A 21,988-nucleotide genomic window follows, 5' to 3' on the forward strand; every position below is an offset into this window, starting at 1 on the left:
TGCCCTCTTGGTTGGGCATGGGCAATTTTTCTGACGTACATTAGTACTGTTGGTACACCAATTTTTTGGGGCCCTCGCCTACAGTGTAATCCATTTAATTTTTTGCCCACCTGCATTAAAGCTGACGTTACATCAGCTGTGCTGGGCACTGCAATGGGATATATTTATGTACCGCTGTGGTACGAGGACTTATAAGCTATTGTTTCTCTGTTACCAGCCTTCAGGCTGAAGCATATTAAACATACATTGTTCGGTTACACATAACGTAATTATAAGTGTCTAGCAAATGAAATATAGCTACTGTATACTAACTTCACATAATATTTCAGTTCCCTAACTATGAACATGTGAATGCAATCTCCGTTTCTCAAGAATGTAAACTTTTGCTGTGTGACGTAAGTGGTCGTCAGGGAGACCGTGCAATGCTGTACTAGGTTCAGGCACAGGAATTCACAACTTTGTACATATGCAGCGATGATCCCCCTGCTGCCCCCCTTGGCTTCGACTGCCACTTACTTTCTGTACTTGTAACTGGTTTAAGAGATAAGATGAGCCAATAGGTGTTAGATTCCAATAAGACTGCCTATCTAGTATATAAGAATCTGTTGTGATGTCACAAGTCAGTCTGGATTTGAGAACCTTTGTGTCTCCTAGACTCATTCATGTCGACATTGAATAAATCTTCATTTCCTATGTCCCGGGTATCGTGTTGGATTTCGGCTTCTACAACATCTGGGGGCTCGTGTCCGGGATCTGATGCAGATTGCATTTTTGCATCCGCTCTTGTCTGCAGGTAAGGACAAAGAGGCTACGGAGACCGGACCATGGGGCCCCGCCCAGTAACTTTCTCTGGGTAAAATGGAACACTCTCCTAGCCTGCTGCATCTATACTTTCAGACCAAGCAGCTGGAACCCTAAAGGGACTATGGAACTGAATTGTACACGGGGAAGTTCTGAAATCAGCTGAAAAGGTAAGACCCGGGTCCTGAGATATATTCTGAAGTTGTGAAGTAGTATGCTTTGTGACTGTGAGATGATATGCCCTGTCAAGTAGTGTTAGCGATTTGGTCTAAGACAATCGCAGGTAAACCGCCTATTCCGTAGGAATAGAAGAGAATGCTGATCACATTCTTGACGAAGCCTCAGTAACTCTATCGAATTTTGGGAGTGAAGACGCTTTGTCGTTAAACGTTCCGTGGTTATAAACAGTCCAGCGTAAAAAAAACTGTGTGAAACTCGGGTATTGTTTTCAGTGCATAGAGAAAACAGTACCAACCAAGTATGGGCAGTGCGATCTTACAGTCACCACTTGAATGCATGCTAAAAACTTCAGTAAATGGTCTTGTAAAGTTACTAATGTGAAATTGGACAATATGGCGTCTCCTTCTTATGTCAGCCTCTATGGTCAGAGGGAGAACAAAGAAGGGGGTGTGGTTAGCTTGTGGGCTGGGACTTGTAGTTCTATGAATAAATGCCACAAGTGTGAGATCATTGAGCTCGGTATATAGGTGCCTCTAACAAAAGGCAGCTTATAACCTGACACCTTGGTTTGTGATTTAGTCAGGTTTGGTACCGTATTATCTAGTAGAGAAAACAGTGATCTCTTCTGGAGGTTATCATAGCACGGTTCGTAGATATTTGCTAACGAACCTTGCTAGTCTTAAGTAAATAAGCTTGGTAGATGGGATCTACCAAGGATTTGAACGCTATCTCAAGTGTTACCTTTGAAATGTATGTTGCAGAATTTCAGTAAATGGTATCGTACAGTTAGTGATGGAAAACTGACTGTTGTTTAGACAAGATGGCGATTTTTAGAAGTGCTTTGTGTGAAAGACAAAGAAGGTCAGCCCTTCTTCACCATCTAAGGCTCCACCCTAGATGTGTCATGGAGGGGGTTTCCTCCCTATTGCCTATTGCATAGATGGCCGTGTTGTTAAGGTGGCCAGTAGCAGTCTGCATACCTTAATACGTGTTTAGTGTGCAGGACCACCCCTTACCATCGCCCAGTCAGGCCACACCCCCGGTGGCCATTTCAATGCCAGCTATGGCCCAGCAGCTACTTTAGAACCTGCTGTAAGAATACCTTAGACAGCCGCCCAAGTGCCATCTTAACTCCACAACAGGCACGGGCTTCTCACCTCTCATCAATGTACCTTTTACCTGGCATTGCATTGGTAGTTCAAGGACTGGTGCGTTCTCCGAATTGCATAGGAATAGTCAAACCCCACTGGCTATCTGCCTGCAGCCTGTATTAGCACCCACCTTATGCTGGTCTGCCTGATATTGTATTAAAAAATGCCTGCACATATAGTTGTTAAATGGAAAAAAAAAAGAAAAGGTGATTTTATCCTCTCATTCATACAGTTTTTGTCTCCCTATGCAAGTTTATGCAGAATCTGAGAAAAAATAAAACTTTCAGAGAGAGAAAAAAGGATTATTACGCACACCTCTGATAAAGCTGCAGTTTCACTTTCCCCCATCATCTCCCTCCCCGTCTTTCAGTTAGACAGTCCAGTGGGAAAAAGGGAGGGGGGAATGTGTGTTGAACTTCCAATGTAAGAATTCCCGTAGCGGTACATTTCTTGCTTTATTGGAATAGAAACTGATAATGAAATGAATTACTGTCTTTATTGTAAGTTTATGCAAAAAGCAATGTTAATTAAAAATCTGGAGAAAGGAGATTGTCAGGTTTTGGTGAGTTTTCTGACAGAGTATAATCCAATATGATATAGCAAATGCATAGTATTCTGATGTCGACCTGAACTGGGATGCTAATTAGAAGAAAGTTACAGTGCACAATGGCTGGAGGACAAAAGACTGTTAAACAATGAAAAAGATGGTGGATGGGTTGCAGAAATCCAATCGAGACAGCTCCACCACCGAACAACACCCAGAACAACCCACCTCCTTCATACGTACAGAAGGGGGGTCCCAACACCGCCCCTTTGCTGGAGACCAATGCGGAATGTGCAGGAAGCATGGTCACTGGAGTAGAGACTGCCCCCTCACTTCCTCTGCTCATACAGGAAGAGAAGGAGGAAGGGGCCAGGCACAAAATGGCCACTACCAGAGACGAGCACATGGCAGAGCCATTCAGGCCCGCCCACAACCTCCATCTTGTTTTGCTCCTATTGTTCTGCGGTATGAAGATAATGCTGAATGAGGATGACCAGGTTCCTACCTGCTGGGCTCCCAGGAACCTATGGTCAGAATAAATGAATAGGGTCATTTTGTGAACTTTGTGATTGATACCGGAGCTGAACATTCAGTTATAACCTAACAACTAGCACCTCTTTAACACAGAATAGCCCAGATTGTGGGAGCTACTGGACAAGGCAGGAAGCATCACTTAATTGTACCACAGCAATGCACCTTGGAAGACAAAGAATTCCCTCATCAATTCCTGTATCCACCGGACTGTCTAATACCAAAATTGGGACAGGATATGATGAGAAAACTACAGGCCCAAGTGTCCTCTGAACCGGAAGGACAGATGCCTTTACAACTTGGGAAAGATGTTTCAACTCCTGCCCACATCTTCTCACTCACAGTGCCTCAGGAGGAATGGAAATTGTTTGCTGTCATTCATAAGCCAGAACACTGAAGAACCACACTGAACCTAGTAATGAAGCTGCTAGGAGTATGGGCTGAAGACAATCCACCAGGACTAGCTCAGAAGTGTATGACAGCTTGTGGCTGCTACTTCTACAGTGTCTCTGTTGCTATTGATTTGCAGTCTGCTGTAGCTATTTGCAACTTGTGTACCTTCCAGGTTCTCTGTTACCTAGTCTCACCCTCGACCTGTGTTCCTGCTTGGTATGACCCATTCGGTGTTAGGGTCATGACAGGGTTAGTCAGCGCCCAGGTTCCAACTCAGGGCCGTTCTTGTCAGGACGATGACCCTGCTTTCTGTTAGGCAGGGATTCCATATTCCTCACCAATGCAGGGCTAGCTCAGTCCTAGTCTCCACCTTGTACCAAGCCATGCTCTGAGGAGTGAGTATCCGGTCTCCGAGTCAGCTGTCAGTGTCACCGAGTGGTTTTCCTGCCCAGAAGGATGGCACTTTGGTTCTACACTCAAATATGTAACAAGAATATACCTCCAGTCGCAGTACAGCTGGAGCCAGGGGCACAACCGGTGTCCATCAATCAACACCGCCTACCATCTGCTGCCTGCCAAGGCATCACACTGCATCTGGAAAAGTTTCTGAAGTACGGTATCCTGAGGAGATGCTAATACCCAGGAACACCCCTCTCCGGCCTGTAAAGAAACCTGGAATAACAAGAGTATCACCCAGTCCTGGATCTCAGAGCAGTGAATCAAGCTGTGGTTATTTTGCATCAGACAGTGCCCGACCCGTACACTTTCCCTGGACTAATACCTGGGGAAGCAACTCGCTTTACTGTGCTGAATTTGAAAGACGCTTTCTGCACCATCAGACTAATAGAGGACAGTCAGCTTATCTTTGCCTTCCAATGGGAAGACCCAAGAACTGGAGAAACGTGCCGCTTGCCCCAAGGGCTCAAGAACTTGCCCGCACTCTTCAGTGAATCTCTTGCTACTGACCTAAGGAAACTCTCTCTCTCTCTTCCCAGCCAGGCACTGTATTACTACAGCATATGGATGACCTCCTCATAACCGGATCTACCTCTGTGTGAAGTCTGCAGAACACTAAGACAGTGCTTTGTCTTCTATATGAAGCTGGATACAAAGTCTCAAGAAAAGAAGCCACAGATCTGCCAAGCAACTGTCAAATACCTGGGATTTCATATCTCACAAGAAAAAGGTACAACGGGAAGCTGAAAGGAAGTAGGTTGTCGGCAATATCTTTGTACCAACAACCAGAAGAAAAAGTCAGAGAATTCCTTGGAGCTGCCGGATTCTGCAGAATATGGATGTCCGGTTTTGCTACAATGGCCAAACCCCTCTATGAAGTCACAAAGGGAGGTGAAGATGCCCTCTACTGCTGGAAGCAGGAACATACAAGGGCCTATGACAACATCAGGCAAGCTCTTCTAAAAGCATCCGCACTGGCTTTGCCTAATCTGGAGAAACCACTTATTCTGTATGTTCATAAGAAGAAGAAACTGGTGATCGGCGTTCTCACCCAGATGATGGGATCATGGCATCAACCTGTTGCCCATCTCTCCAAGCAACTTGATAATGCAGCCATGGGATGAGAAGACTGGCAGCAACAGTGGCCTTGGTTACGGAAGCTGACAAGCTAACCCAGGGTCAAGATCTTACAGTACGAGTGCCATCTTCTGTCCTAACTTTGATGGATGCCACAGGTCACCACTAGCAGACAAATGCTTGCATGACCAAGTTCCAAGGCCTCCTATGTGAAAACCCAAGACTGACGTTGGAAGTGTGTACTACTCTAAATCCAGCAACTCTGTTGCCGACCAGAACTGGAAGCCCTGACTATAACTGCTGTGAGGTGATGGATGAAGTCTTTAGCAGCTATCCTGATCTACGAGAAACACCTCTCGAAGCTCCTGATGTTGAATAGTACACAGATAGTAGCAGCCTCATGGATGAAGGCATATGCTATGTTGAATATGCAGTGGTCACCCTACAGACTACTACAAAAGCAGAACCACTGCCCAAAGGAACTTCAGCTAAAAGGCAGAACTTAATGCACTTATTAGAAGCCCCACAGCTGGCAGCTGGGGTGAAAGTCAATATCTTCACTGACTCAAAGTAGGCCTTCCTCACACTCTATGTTCATGGGGCCCTGAGAGAAGAGTCTGGTCCCTTCAGCGGATCAAGAAGTGAAGCACTCTCCTCTCATTCCGGAACTGTCAGAAGAGGTATGGGTCAGTCACTGTGAAGGAAAACAGAAGGGAGACTCACTCGTTGCACAGAGAAACAGAAAGGCAGAAGCTGATGCCAAGCGAGCTGTCACTCTCCTGAAACGCCAAAAGTTCTGTCAAACTACAAGCCTTTTTCCTGTTTCCACTCAGCAACTGGAACCCTTGCTACAATCAAAGCGAACAGGAATGGCTGAAGACAGAAGATGGGAAATACACACCTGAAGGCTGGTTCATTCTCTCGGATGGAAGAAGTGTGGTCCCAACAGCACTAGCAATGGAGATCGTCAAGAAAGTGCAAGAGGACACGCTATGGATCCACCACTATGGAAGAGCTAATTCAAGATGTGCTGTACATCCTAAGACTTACCAGGCGAGCAGCAGAAAATGTGTCTTATACCCTGAAAATAGTCCCAGACAAGGACCTCTGAAGACTCCAGGGATACAATCTTATAGAGCTGCTCTCTTCCAAGATGTACTAGTGGACTTTACTCGAATGCCTGCAGCCGATGGATGGAAGTATCTCCTGGTCTTTGTCTGCACTAACACGGAGTGGCTGGAGGCCTACCCCACTAGGACTGAGAAAAATCAACTTAAGTCGCCAGAACACTACCAAGAGACATAATTCAAAGACACGGCGTACCGGTACGGAAAATGGACCAGCATTTGCTGCGGAGAATAAAGTTAGCCAACTGCTTCAAGATCAGATGGAAATTGCACATTGCCTACAGACCTTAGTGCTCAGGGAAGGCTGAGCGCATGAACTGGACTTTAAAACTTGCCTAAGAGACGCTCTGTCAGGAGACTCACCTAATATGGCCACAAGTCTTACCCATTGCTCTGCTCAGAAACAGATCTTCCCCCACCGAAATAACTGTTAGTTTCCCTCTTAAGATGATGTAGGGGAGGCCTAGCCAAGTAGTGTTGGGGATTAGAGCAGACCGATTACCAGCAAATGCTTGCCCTGGGTAAAACCATGGCAACCATTACCAAAAAAGCAGGAGAAAGGTTACCTACTTGTTTGAATATTGCTGTGCAAAGGTTACCTATATGTCTGGATACTGCTGTGTACTTCTTTTTTTCTTCCAGGGAAAAAAGTCTGGGTGACAGATTGGCACCAGAGGCCTCACAAACCTTGGTGGAAGGGTCCATACACCGTTATCCCGTCTACCCCGACTGTTGTTAAAGTTGCTGAGATGGGACCTTGAATCCACCAGACCAGAGTCAATGTGGCCTACACTGACCGTGCCTGCTTATCACACCTGACAGATCCCCGAAGCTCATCTAAAAAAAACCTCCAGAAGTGCCTTAGTCCAGACAAGTACCTTGCCCCCTCCTGGTAACCCAGGAAGCAACAGAGACAGTGTTTTCTTCACAGAGACAGTGTTTTCTTCACAGAGACATAGTTTTCTTCACAGAGACAGAGTTTTCTTCACAGAGACAGAGTTTTCTTCACAGAGACAGAGTTTTCTTCACAGAGACAGTGTTTTCTTCACAGAGACAGTGTTTTCTTCACAGAAACAGTGTTTTCTTCACAGAGACAGTGTTTTCTTCACAGAGACAGTGTTTTCTTCACAGAGACAGTGTTTTCTTCACAGAGACAGTGTTTTCTTCACAGAGACAGTGTTTTCTTCACAGAGACATTGTTTTTCCCTCAAACACCTAGGAGAGGGATTAACTACAGCTGCAAGACAACAAGAAGACTGAAGAACCTACTAAAGACTGTTGGGGGGGGGGAATTACGCTATACAGGAAATTTGGACTTGTGCCAATAATTGTAATAAATGTATACAAGAAGTTAGAATGGGTACACACATCACAAGAACATTAGTGTACCACACTTACTACATGGGTAAGAGGAGACAATTAGGGGGTTACAAATACAATAAGACCACCTACTACAAGTGTGAACAAGTATACTCTCCCACTGAAACATGGATAGACACTGATGTAGCATGGGATACACAGGCTATACTAAAGTCTATGGGGGTTTAAACCCCTAAATAAGGATGATAAGCTATAAGTGCATAATAGCTATCAAAGGGGGGAATGTGGTACGAGGACTTATAAGCTATTGTTTCTCTGTTACCAGCCTTCAGGCTGAAGCATATTAAACATACATTGTTCGGTTACACATAACGTAATTATAAGTGTCTAGCAAATGAAATATAGCTACTGTATACTAACTTCACATAATATTTCAGTTCCCTAACTATGAACATGTGAATGCAATCTCCGTTTCTCAAGAATGTAAACTTTTGCTGTGTGACGTAAGTGGTCGTCAGGGAGACCGTGCAATGCTGTACTAGGTTCAGGCACAGGAATTCACAACTTTGTACATATGCAGCGATGATCCCCCTGCTGCCCCCCTTGGCTTCGACTGCCACTTACTTTCTGTACTTGTAACTGGTTTAAGAGATAAGATGAGCCAATAGGTGTTAGATTCCAATAAGACTGCCTATCTAGTATATAAGAATCTGTTGTGATGTCACAAGTCAGTCTGGATTTGAGAACCTTTGTGTCTCCTAGACTCATTCATGTCGACATTGAATAAATCTCCATTTCCTATGTCCCGGGTATCGTGTTGGATTTCGGCTTCTACAACACCGCCGGTGGGTTCCAGGGAGGCACCCATGCTGTGGGTCCACAGGGAGTTGTAACTGCATGTGTCCACTTCTAAAGAACCCCAGTCTGACTGGGGCATGCAGTGTGGGCCGAAGCCCACCTGCATTAAACATGACATTACCTCAGCTGTGCTGGGCACTGAAATGGGATATATTTATGTACCGCCGGTGGCTTCCTGGCACCCACCCATGTTGTGGGTCCACAGGGAGTTGTACCTGCCTGTGTCTATGAATTAAAAACCCCGGTCAGGTTGGGGCCTGCAGTGTGGGCCGAAGCCCACCTGCATTTAATCTGACGTTAGCTCTGCTGTCCAGGGCACTGCAATGGGATACATTTATGTACAGCAGGTGGGTTCCAGGGAGCCACCCATGCTGTGGGTGCACACGGAATTCCCATTGCAGAGTTGTGACTATTTATAAAAAACCGCGGTCTGACTGGGCATGCAGACACCTTGACAGAATGAATAGTGTGTGGCACATAGGTTCCCCATTGCTATGCCCACGTGTGCAGCTCCTGATGGCGGTGGCAAAGGATTATATTTCTCATTGCTTCTGTACAGCATTGTGGGCTATCGCCCCGCCCCTTTTAAAGAGGGTCGCTGCCTAGCCGTGCCAACCCTCTGCAGTGTGTGCCTGCGGTTCCTCCTCATGGCAGACGCACTTATAAATAGACATGAGGGTGGTGTGGCATGAGTGCAGCTGAAGGCTGCGCAGGGACACTTTGGTGTGCGCTGTGGACACTGCGTCGTGTGGGGGGGGGGAGGGATGGGCAGCATGTAACCCAGGAGAAGTGGCTGCGGAGTGTCATGCAGGCAGTGATTGTGCTTTGTTGGAGGTAGTGTGGTGCTTAGCTAAGGTATGCATTGCTAATGAGGGCTTTTCAGAAGTAAAAGTTGTTGGGAGGGGGCGGGCCCACTCTTGCCGCTATTGTGGCTTAATAGTGGGACCTGGGAACTTGAGATGCAGCCCAACATGTAGCCCCTCGCCTGCCCTATCCGTTGCTGTGTCGTTCCCATCACTTTCTTGAATTGCCCAGATTTTCACAAATGAAAACCTTAACGAGCATCGGCGATATACAAAAATGCTCGGGTCGCCCATTGACTTCAATGGGGTTCGTTACTCGAAACGAACCCTCGAGCATCGCGATAATTTCATCCCGAGTAACGAGCACCCGAGCATTTTGGTGCTCGCTCATCTCTAGTCATTAATATTAATATTTGATTGGCTGGGACTTGCTCAGAATCGATCAGCTGAACAGGCGCCTGCTAACAGCACCGCAAATACACCAGGATTGGAGTGGAAGCCGGGACTTGTAACTGCGGGCACGGCTCTGATTGATTCCAATGAGAGATGCAACTGAAATTACAAGCATCCTTTTACTGCAAGTTTTACAGTTATGTAAAAGTCTAAAACATTGAGAAAGTGCGGACCTTGTGGCTCTTACCCACACTGCTCTCCAGCAATCATAGTTTTAACACCCCTGAACGCTTAGGGTATGTGTACGCAGGTCCCTTGGCCGCCTTCAGGGATGGAGGCACTACAGTTTGGGGTGTATGGACTGTGTTGGATTGTGATCTGTGCTCATTTGGGTGTCTGAGTGGAAGGTGTGCTCAAGATTAAGTGGCTCAGATAGATCAACCCTTGGCAGTTGCACCAAAGTCACACATTGAGAGTACGTACATGACAGAGGAGTAGGACTCCTCACATAGTGTGCCAATGGGGATAATATTAAAAGCGTTTTACCATTTAAAATCATTGGTGGCAGTGGGGGGGTAAATTATGCATGAAAATCAAAAAACACTCATACTCAACTCCCGCTGCCTCTTGCTGCCATTTCAGTCCCGTTTACTTGGTCTTCAGCACATAATCACAGTAATCAGTAGAAGGACGGCAGATATGTCATCTGTGACATCCCGTAAACCTGCCTTGGGGCTTCTACATTAGAAGCCCACGTGACCGGTCTAGAAGACATCATCTGTCAGATGTTGTGGTGGTGAACTACTGAAACAGCACTGTGGTGCCATGGTGAGTATATTTCTTTTATGTAGTTTTGGGCACAGGGGCCCCAAAACTATGTAAAAGAAATAACCTGGAAAACCCCTTTAAGACCAGCACTTGAAACACAGATCTTAATTAATTTTTCCTCCTAGAGACTTTCTTTGCGCATCAAGCTCTACCTGTGCCCTATGGTGATGAGCTAATTCACATTATCCTTTGTGGTCTTATTTATTATATTTCAGTTAGCCATCTTTCTCAACACCAAAAAGACAAAAACGGCTCAGAATATATCCACTTTTATTAACTAATAATAAATACATGCAATAAAAAATTGGAGACACAGCAGGGAAAAATAAGGAACAGCTAGACAGATCACAACAAGGAAACAAGCCCCTAAAGGTCCTCTGCATACATCCATATAACAGATCCTTCCCAATAAAGAGATACATATATTAAGTGGAGCAAAGCCGCGTCAAGTATAACAAAAAGCTAGATGATATATACTAGACAATGCAAAAACTAGAATAGCAATGCATCATCACACAATAACTCTACACCTAAGACAATAAGCACTGGGACTAAATTATTCAAGCATAATAGTAACATCTTAATGCTCAAGGAAAACCCTGAATCTTAGCATTCCTCATGTTATCCAGCTATAGGTTGTGCATCAATGCTACCTCATACCTTCAATGTCACCTCGGAACTCCAAACGCAGGCATATGTTATAAAAAACAGATATTTTAATAATGATAGGCAACAAATTCTGAGATGCAGTTGTAAGGACTAATGTGAAATATTTTATGCCCATGGTGGTATATATGAGTAGATAGGGTATTTGGATTCTATTTGCTTTTTTGATGAGACTTTTATACGCAATGCTATAAACTTCTTAATCCCTTCCGTTGCAGCTAGAGATGAGCGAACGTACTCTTTTCGGGTGTTTTTGCACTCGAACACCGCTTTTTCCGAGTAACTGACTACTTGGACGAAGAGATTCGGGGGGCGCGGGGTGTGAGCGGAGGGTTGCAGAGGGGAGTGGAGGGGGGGGGGGGAGAGAGTTCCCCACTGCTACCCCCCACTCCACCACGCCGCCCCCCAGCGCCCCCCGAATCTTTTCGTCCGAGTAGTCAGTTACTCGGAAAAAGCGGTGCTCAAGTGCAAAAACACCCGAAACGAGTACGTTCGCTCATCTCTAGTTGCAACGGAAGGGATTAAGAAGTTTATAGCATTGCGTATAAAAGTCTCATCAAAAAAGCAAATAGAATCCAAATACCCTATCTACTCATATATACCACCATGGGCATAAAATATTTCACATTAGTCCTTACAACTGCATCTCCACTTGTAAAAAAAAGTTAGAATTTTTTTTAATTTTCAGGCGACGTAGCTATGTGAGGGCTAGCTTTTGGTGGATCGAGTTTTATATGCTTTTAAGTGTTTAATATGCCATATAATGTTTGAGGTAAAAAAAAACAAAAACAATTTTGACATTTTTTTGATTGGGCTGTTTTTATGGCACTTACGGTGCGGTACAAATGACATCTTATCTTTATTCTGTAGGTCAGTACGAGAACAGCGATACCAGACACATATAGATTGTGTTGTATTACTAAAAAAATCTTTAAAGAAATAAGTTTAAAAAAGTGTGTGAAGCAGCAGACACTCAGGCTACATTTTGGGGAACACAAATATGAACTTCGTTCTTTTGAATGGAGTCATACACATGAGCGAGGTTTTAAAAAAATTGCTGCAAGTACTATTTTTACGCGTTCCTTGGAACATATCACCCATTCTTTTTAATGGGACAGTCAAACACATCGCATGCTGTGCAATATGCACTGGAGTGTGATGTGTCGCTTCCCATTGAAATCAATGGGAAACACTTGCCGATTCTCAGTTGTGAGTGAAACAAGCGCTAGAGGTTCAGAATTTCCCAGAAGTGACGGGAGGAGTTCTTGCATAAGAAACGCCTCACATCCGCAGGCAAAACACATGTTGACAAGCACAATATTGGGCCGGGGTCCTCAGCCTTTTTGAATGTAACCTCACCAGCAACGGCTACAATTGGAGCTAACTAGCTACATAATACTGCAGTGTATTGTACAAAAAATTGTATGTTTATGTCCCCTAAGAGAGAATGGGAAAAAAAGTGATGGTAATACATTTTTAAAAGTTTAACAAAATTAAAATGTTCAAAAACTAATTTTCCAAAAAAATCTACAAACCAAAATTATAATAGGTATCACTGCATCCATAAATTTCCAAACTATAAAAAAATTGCATTACTTATCATGACATAAATGCTATAAAAATAATTACAGAATGCCAGAATAACGTTTTTTTTTGGTCACCCCATTACAAAAAAAATCTTAAGTAAAGGGTAATAAAAAAGTCATATGAACACCAAAATGGAACCAATAAAAACTATAGTGTCAGGTTATGCTGCTGAGATTTGTTGTTCTATAGGTTTCCAGCAGTATAGCTTCACAGGTGTGGGTTAATTGAGCTGGCTGGGTGTGGATTTCTCCGGCCAGCCAATCCCCTCACCTGCTGCTCTTATATACCAGCCACTCTGGCTAGAGGATGCTGGTTTTCCTTCCCTCTAGGGTTTTGCTTTCTTGCATCTTCATTTTGTGTGTAAACAGTGATATAGGTGTTCGGTTATGCAGGTGGCCAGATTAGGTGTATGAACAGTCCTGTTCTGTCTTTTATGCAATCCCTGGTGTGTTGGTGCGAACTGTGTCCTGTCTGTTCAGAATGTTAACCATCAAGGGCGAGGTAGGTCCTTAGGTTCCAGCATGAGGCCATCCCTATTGGGCAATCCCCCAGAATGCAGGCAGGTTCCACATGGAAGTTGTCTTGTGAAAGTAGGGACCCACGAGACAACTAGGATCCTTGTAGGTGGGTTCGTGGGCTTAAGTGTCTTGGCCAATTCACAAACTAATACCTCATACTTTAAAAAAGCTATTCCATCCGGTTAAGTGTGCAGGTATGCTTGGTGTGTGTTTTGGTTGTCAGTTCAGTTAGAGGATTAACTGGAGCAGGTTGAAGCCTCTATCCTGGGTGAACGCTTTCCACTGTTAGTTAAGTATACGTTATCTTTCCTTTTTGTTAGTCTTTACACAGGTTTGTTTTTTTTTGTTGTGTTTTGTGCATCTCTCCACATACCTTATCAGGGATAGTTAGGTCCTAGGTGAAGACCATGGGGTCACCCTTACCAGGACACCTACCCTGCTTTTAGGCACGGGTCCCCCATTTCCCTAAGCTGTAGGGGACAGGTTTCCCCATCTCTCTATGCCTGAAGTGGTGTAGTCAGTGTTAACAGTGTATCATGTGTGCTTCTTGTGTTTCTGTGTAGACACCGCCCTGCATCCGTGCTGGGCATGGTGCTCTTTGCCACGTGGATGTGACATACAGATGGCCGCAAATAAAAAGCTTTCACGAAGTCCCATAGGCAGAAAAATAAGAAAGCTATCAGAATATGGCAACACAAAAGTATTTTATAAGGTAAATTTTATAAAAGAAGGCATAAAAAATGAACATACTCGGTAATATCATAATTGTATTGTCGAACAGAAAAAAGTAGGGCATGTCACGGCAAAAATATATGGCCGTCTAGGGAAAGCGGAGTGTATCTTGTGAATGACGTCATATGACCCATGCTACGGCGATAGCCTGATGAGGGACAGCAGAGTGTACCCTGTGACTGAAGTCTAGGTGACCCGTGCAGTAGGGCTGCCACACCTAGAGTTCAGTACGTCATATGACGGAGGAATTAAATGACAGAGCCCCCACAGTTATGGATTGATCAAAGTAATTCCCAACAAATAGAAGTTGGGCATTTTATTTATAGCCCCCTTACATTGGGGTGCCGCAGCGTCATTGGACAATTAACTATGCAGTTTATTGGTTAGTTTCCAATCCAACATTTGTCATAGGTCAACTTAACCCTTTCTCATGTCCATTGGCTACATCTCAATAATCCAAGAAATCTCATAGTTCTTTGCACAGTTCTCGATCCGAACTCTGATTGGTTACATCTTAGACATTACTTGACATTCACTGGATACATTCTAATCCTTCATTTGCATACCTTCCAGAAACTTCCAAGTCAGCAGTTAATAACCTCTTGACGGAGTGCTGAGGGGCCCAAGTAGCTCGAAGTTCTTATCTTATCTCAGCATATGTCTTAGCTAAAAATATGGTCACGCGATCTGTGCAATACATTTCAGGATGATTCTGTGGCGTAATATTTCAAATATCACTTATATACATATATCTATATACATACAGGCATACACACATACATGTACACCTACATATATATACACATATACATATATATACTCACATATATCCAGTTCATGAGCTACTTTTATAACTTTGTTACATTATAGTATCTTGATATTTCTGGTAGGGCCCCTTGAGCCGACACGTGAAAGCTCCTTGATATTCTTATCTCATCTAGACATATGTCCCTCAGTATAGTTACACAAAGTAGCTTCTCCTGCTATATTTCAATGGTGTCTGTCATTGCGCAGTTTTAAATCCATATAACAATTATAATACCTTGCAACCAAATATTTTCCATTACAGTACATTAAATGGAACCATTAAAAAACTTAACTCATCCCACAAAAACAAGCTAACAATTGGCTATCTCAATTGAAAAAAATGTTACACTTGGCAGGCAAAAACAAAAAAAAAAAAAAAAAGAAAAATTGACAGGCATTATGAAATAAAATTTGCCCTTGCATGGGTTTTTTGATGTCTAACAAGATGTGATTTCCGATTAAAACATTTCCAACATTCTGAACATGAATATGGTTTCTCCCCTGTATGAACTCTCTGATGTCTAACAAGATGAGAGTTATAGTCAAAATATTTGCCACATTCTGAACATGAAAATGGACTCTCCCCTGTGTGAGTCTTCTCATGTTTAACAAGATCTGATTCATCTGTGAAACATCTGTCACATTCAGAACATGAATATGGTTTTTCCCCCGTGTGAGTTTTCTGATGGTCAACAAGATTTGCTTTCTGAATAAAAGATTTTCCACATTCAGAACATAAATATGGCCTCTCCGTTGTATGAATTCTCTGATGTCTTAAAAGATATTTTTTCTCATTAAAACATTTCCCACATTCTGAACACGAATATGGCTTTTTCCCTGTGTGAATTCTTTCATGCTTAACTAGATCTGATTTATCTGTAAAACATTTCCCACATTCAGAACATGAATATGGTTTCTCCCCTGTGTGAATTCTTTGATGTGTAATAAGATGCGATTTCTGGTTAAAAACCTTCCAACATTCTGAACATGAATATGGCTTTTCCCCTGTGTGTATTCTCTGATGTGTAACAAGATGTGGTTTCTGGTTAAAACATTTACCACATTCAGAACATGAAAATGGTTTCTCCCCTGTGTGATTTCTTTGATGTGTAATAAGATGTGATTTATAGTTAAAACCTTTCCCACATTCTGAACATGAATATAGCTTCTCACCTGTGTGAATTCTCTGATGGGCAACAAGATGTGATTTCCGGTTAAAACATTTTCCACATTGTGAACATGGATGCAGCTTTACCCCTCTGTGAAGTTTTTCATGTGTAATAAGATGTGATTGCCAAGTAAAACATTTCCCACATTCAGAACATGTATATGGGGTCTCTCCTGTGTGAATTCTCTGATGTCTAACAAGATATGGTTTATAGTTAAAACATTTTCCACATTCAGAACATGAATATGGTTTCTCATCTGTGTGAATTCTCTCATGTTTAACAAGATCTGACTTATCTGTAAAACATCTCCCACATTCTGGACATGAAAATGGTTTCTCTCCTGTGTGAATTCTCTGATGTGCAACAAGATGTGATTTCCAAGTAAAATATTTCCCACATTCTGAACATGAAAACAGATTTTCTCCTGTGTGAATTCTCTTATGTGCAACAAATTGTGATTTTTGTTTAAAACATTTTTTACATTCAGGACATGAATATGGTTTCTCCCCTATGGGATCTCGTTGATGTTTAACACTCCATCTATAAATTCCATTTTGTTTAGCAGTCTGTAATGAGTCAAAAGATGGAACCTGTATAAAAGGATCAGATGATAGATCTTTGCTGTGAAGGGCTGAGGGTATATCTGGGATGATGGAAGGCTCTTCATATGTATATTGTATGATACCATAATCTTCCATTTTACAATCTGTTGATATCAGATGTCCCTCTGAGCTCCTGGTGTCATCATCTGCCAACAATAAAATAGATGGATTTTTTGATGACTGTAGCTGAGCGGATATTTCATGAATAGAGCAGTCAGTAAGTAAATCAACTGCACTACTGTACACTTTATGCCAACTGCACAATTCTCATAGTGAACCCCTCTAGCCCTGCCCCTTGTCTCCAGGGAAGCCCTGGAAAAGTCATCTAGCACCGCCCCCTATCTCTCCAAATATGGGGAGATATATAAGAGATACCTTGTAGGTCCACCCCCTCTCTCTTTCCCTGCAGTAGGGGATTCCACAGCTCTTTCGCGATCTTCTCCTATTGATTTCAATGGGTCCAGCAGTGCTGCTGCCAGCCCCATTGAAAACAATGGGCGCTATCACAGATTTTCTCCAGGGAAGCCCTGGAAAAGTCATCTAGCACCGCCCCCTATCTCTCCAAATATGGGGAGATATATAAGAGATACCTTGTAGGTCCACCCCCTCTCTCTTTCCCTGCAGTAGGGGATTCCACAGCTCTTTCGCGATCTTCTCCTATTGATTTCAATGGGTCCAGCAGTGCTGCTGCCAGCCCCATTGAAAACAATGGGCGCTATCACAGATTTTCTCCAGGGAAGCCCTGGAAAAGTCATCTAGCACCGCCCCCTATCTCTCCAAATATGGGGAGATATATAAGAGATACCTTGTAGGTCCACCCCCTCTCTCTTTCCCTGCAGTAGGGGATTCCACAGCTCTTTCGCGATCTTCTCCTATTGATTTCAATGGGTCCAGCAGTGCTGCTGCCAGCCCCATTGAAAACAATGGGCGCTATCACAGATTTTCTTATAGCAACATGCAGTGAGTGAAAACATCGCAAGTGAGAATGAAACCATTGAAAATCCTTGGTTTCAAACTCATGTGTTTTCACTCACTCTTGCATCGCTGGAAAATCTATCACCAGTGGGGAAGAACCCCAATAGTTTTAGAAGTCGAGATGCCAAAGCACTACATATGCCATTTCATTGTTACCTATCCTATGTTCTTCTCACAACCTGATTGTTTGAAGATCTGTGATCCGGTCATGCTGGATGATGCACAGGCAGCATAGCTTTCACTACAGTGCCTCCAGACTCTTTCACGTCTGTCACATGTGCTTAGTGTGAACCTGCTCTCATCTGTGAAGGGATTGGGGGTGCCAATGGCAGCCTTGCCAATGCTAGTGTTCTCTGGCAAAAGCTAATCAAGCCGCATTGTGCTGTGTACACAAGTACCAATTTTGAGACTTCAAACCCTCCTGCCAGCCTCATGGAGGCTATGTATCGCATCTTGGTCGATAGCCTGCTGAAGATCATTGTGTAGGACTCTGGCAGTGCTCCTCTTGTTCATCTGGTCCCGATGCTGGGTTGATGCCCTTTTCCAGCAATCCGCATGTAATCACCCATGTGATCTTGGAAAAGCAGGACTACCAGTACGATGTGATTGGACTGCAGTTAGTGCAGGACATCAGCAAAACGCAGAAGAATCAGTCAGGAAGGATAAGGAGAGAGGAATTGTCTCAATTCCCTTTTTATGGGTTGTCTTGCTGTTGCCTCTCTAGTGCTCCACGTCAAGTTCTGAATTTTTATAAAGTTTTTTCCTTTCTTTAAAACTTCTGAATTTTTATGAACTTGACTTGTAATAATGTTGCCATCCAATAGATGGTACGCATCTCCTTCCATGTGCAGATTGAAGGAGAGATAAGACACATCATAAAACTATCCTGAGCTCAGTGGACTGATTTACGATGTATGTCTTAGCTCTGTTTGTCTGTTGTTTTAAGTTTTGTGTGCAAAACAGTCTCAAATTTCTATGTGTGAACATTTATTTAGATCAAGAGGAATGTGTTCTCCTCTCCTCTTCATCTGTATGTTATAATTATGTGCCATCCCAGCTAGTTTCATTCATTAGTCTGATGAAGGGGGCAAATATCCCTGAAAGCTTGCTGTAACATCATGTATTTTTGTTAGACATTAAAAGGGATCATATCTACTGATAAGAATCACACATGAATAACATCTCTGATGTTCCCAGCATTTAGAACTCACCTGGGTGGTTATCTGTAGGAATCTCCTCTTTACACAGCTGATCGCCCCTCACATGTGTCTCTGCAGCATCAATATGGAGCAGATCTTCATCCGGATTCACCAGCTGTGAAATAAATATTGTAAAAGTCATCACACAGTTGGAGAAGTCGTGTGGGAGGTTTTATATGGCCAGAAAAGGTCATTAATTAGTATGAGGAGCCGGAATGACATGACAGCAGTAGTGATCTGGGCCAAATAGCTGCAGGTCTCCTGTATAACTCCAACCTGCTGCTTCTTTATTCTAACCAGAAGTCTCCAGAACCAGAAAATAGTGATAAGATGCGGAGATCTAATGTCTGCAGTCGGCTGTAATCCGGCCATCTCCAGTTTTCTCATTACAAGTATCAATCATATAATAAGAGTGAACACAAGACCTTCCCAGCCGTCCTACAGACCAGAGGGGAGATTTCATGAGACCTTGTCTCCATCTACCTGATCGTCCTGTGGAAGAAGAGGACTGGGACATCTCTCCGCTGCTGTTCTTTTACTGGATCTACCTGCAGAAAACACAGCCACTGAATTTATTCTCTACATACAAATAATAAAGGTCGTGTGGATATAGTCCTGTCTATTACCTGGTGATGGGGGGGGCTGGTGGTCCTCCATCATGATGTCCTTGTACAGATCCTTGTGTACTTCTAAATATTCCCACTCCTCCATGGAGAAATAGACAGTGATGTCCTGACACCTTATAGGAACCTGACAACACAATGATATCGTCATCACCCAGACACGTTATACCGCCATAGCGTTACTGTATAATCTCCCAGTATTCCCAGCAGCGTCACCTCTCCAGTCAGCAGCTCAATCATCTTGTTGGTGAGTTCTAGGATCTTCTGCTCATTGATCTCCTCCAGTATCAGAGGGTGAGGTGGAAGCCCTGTGATTGGACTCAGGGGCCTTCCCCATCCATCAGACACCGGGGCCTGACAGCTATCATTAGAGGTCTTCTTCACTACTGTGTAATCCTGTTTATGGGGAGACACATCCATAAATATTCACTGCAGACATTCCCACATCTTTGGTCCAAAAGTTATATAGGCACTAGAGATGAGCGAACGTGTTCTTAACGAACACTTACGCACCCGGACACCGGCTTTACCGAGGACTTCAGTGTCCGCGCGTAAAGATTCGGGGGGCGCCGGGGGGCGGGGAGAGGCGCGGGCGGCAGCAGCGGGGAACAGGGGGGAGCCCTCTCTCTCTCCCTCTCCCCCCCCCACTCCCCGCCGCACCCCCCCGCGCTGCCACGGCGACCCCCGAACTTTTTTCGCCCGAGCACGGAATTGCTCGCAAAGTTCGGTGTTCGGGCGAAAAGGGGCGGAGCCGAACATGTTCGCTCATCTTTAATAGGCACCCTTCACATCTGTGTTAATAAATTTACATTGTCCTCCTCTATCATAGAAGCAGAAGAACAAACTGACAGATTGCTGGATCTGTTGCATGACAGTCATCAATGGCAAATGGTAAAACGTCTTGCCTTATAATAGGTCCATCAGTTTACAGTCAGGGGGTCTGTTTTTTCCACAGAAAACAATGCAGCAGGCTGCAAAATTTTTTCCAGTGTTTATGATGGAATCAGCTACAAATGCTATAACACAGATGTGATTAGATACTAACGAAAATAGTTTGGTACTGTGTTATCCACTAAAGCAAAATGTGATTGTTCCCAGTGAGAGAAACCAAGTAATCTTGTAGATATGATACCTTTTAATGGCTAACAAAAATACATGATAGTAATGTGAGCTTTTGAATCTACGTAGGGTTCTGCTTTAGGCTTAAATGAAATACATTCAAAGAGACATGCATATTTATACACACATACTTATGACAAGGCGGGGACATGGATGTGAATAATTTGCACTTAAAAGAATAGTACAACAGAAATACAAACATCTTTAAATAGCCACTGATAAGGGAGTGAAGGTTTTATGGTCCCTGAATCAGTGTTGGGAGGGTAACCAGGCCAGCAGTGTTATCTGTGCTATAGATTTCTAATACTTCCCAGTCACGCATAAATCCTCATGAATTAAGCCCTCCATTGAAAGAGTCAAAAGTTGCTATAAATTTATATTCCCAAAGTCTTCTATGGCTTTGTGACTTTAGATTGCCTTTCAGTATCAAAACCTTTGTATCTTCTACATCATGTATGTGACTAAAAAAATGCTCGGCCACAGGTAATTCTGTCTTTCTCTGTTTAATTGTGTGGTGATGAGATCTCATCCTCGCTTTCAGTTTTTGTCCTGTTTCTCCAACATAAAGGCCCCCAAAAGGCCATTTACTACACAGGATCAGGTACACAACATCAGATGTGGAACATGTGAATGTCCCCAGGATCATATAGTCCCGTTGTGTGTTGGGGATTTGTTTCCTGTCCACGATCTGTATGTATGAGCAGGTCTTACAGCTCCTTACATTGCAGGGATAAGTTCCTTTTTGTGTGTCAGAGGGCATTGCACTCCTGATTATAAAGTTCCCCAAATTTGGGGGTTGCCTGTAACACAGAAGGGATGGGGCCGGGGATATGGTTTTCAGACGGTCATCCTTGAGTAAGTATGATGGAGTTTCTTTGCCGTTTTCTTTAGCATCTCTAGCTGTGAATTGTAGGTCACTACTAGAGGTACACGACCATTTCCTTCCTTCTCTGTGTATTGGAGTAGTTCATTTCTGGGTATCCTGTTGGCTAATTTGGTCATCAATTGAGGTGGGATGGTAGCCCTGATTAAAAATGTCCTTTTAAGATGTTATAGATATTCCTCTCTGTCTGTTGGGTTGGAGCAGATCCAATTGTATCTGATGGCCTGGCTGTAAACGATCGACTTTTTGATGTGTTTAGGGTGGAAGCTATCCCATCTGAGATATGTGGGCCGATCAATCAATTTCCAATATAGGGATGTCGGTATTGAGTTGTTTGAAATTTTTATGTTGGTGTCCAAAAAGTTGATTTTGGTATAGGAGTAGCTTAATGTCAGGTTTATGGTGGGGTGAAATGCATTGAATCTTTCATGGAAATTTATTAGTTCTTGTTCGGTGTTGATCCAGATGATTATGTTGTCATCAATGTAGCGAAAGTAGACCAATGGTTTTCTGGAACAGGAGGCCAGAAAGTCACTGTCCAGTTTTGCCATTAAAAGGTTGGTATATTGCAGTGCCATTTTACTGCCCATGGCAGTTCCAATGAGTTACAGGAATATCTCTTTGCCAATAATAATTTCGCGCAAGG

At 43.5% G+C, this 21,988-nt stretch overlaps 1 protein-coding gene across 1 annotated transcript in view; it reads right to left on the reverse strand.

The window, feature by feature from the left end:
* Window positions 1–11,777: 11,777 nt before the first annotated feature.
* Window positions 11,778–21,988, reverse strand: part of LOC136626723 (zinc finger protein 850-like) — a 158,991-nt gene continuing 148,780 nt past the window's right edge. The window contains exons 15-17 of the mRNA XM_066601730.1: window positions 19,557–19,736; window positions 18,730–18,886; window positions 11,778–16,689 (exon numbers count right to left, since the gene is read on the reverse strand). Coding sequence (XP_066457827.1) covers window positions 15,170–16,689; window positions 18,730–18,886; window positions 19,557–19,736 — 1,857 coding nt within the window. The 3' untranslated portion in view covers window positions 11,778–15,169. The remainder of the gene's footprint in view (window positions 16,690–18,729; window positions 18,887–19,556; window positions 19,737–21,988) is intronic.

This window comes from Eleutherodactylus coqui, chromosome 4, assembly GCF_035609145.1.
Source record: "Eleutherodactylus coqui strain aEleCoq1 chromosome 4, aEleCoq1.hap1, whole genome shotgun sequence".
Taxonomy (NCBI): Eukaryota; Metazoa; Chordata; class Amphibia; order Anura; family Eleutherodactylidae; genus Eleutherodactylus; species Eleutherodactylus coqui.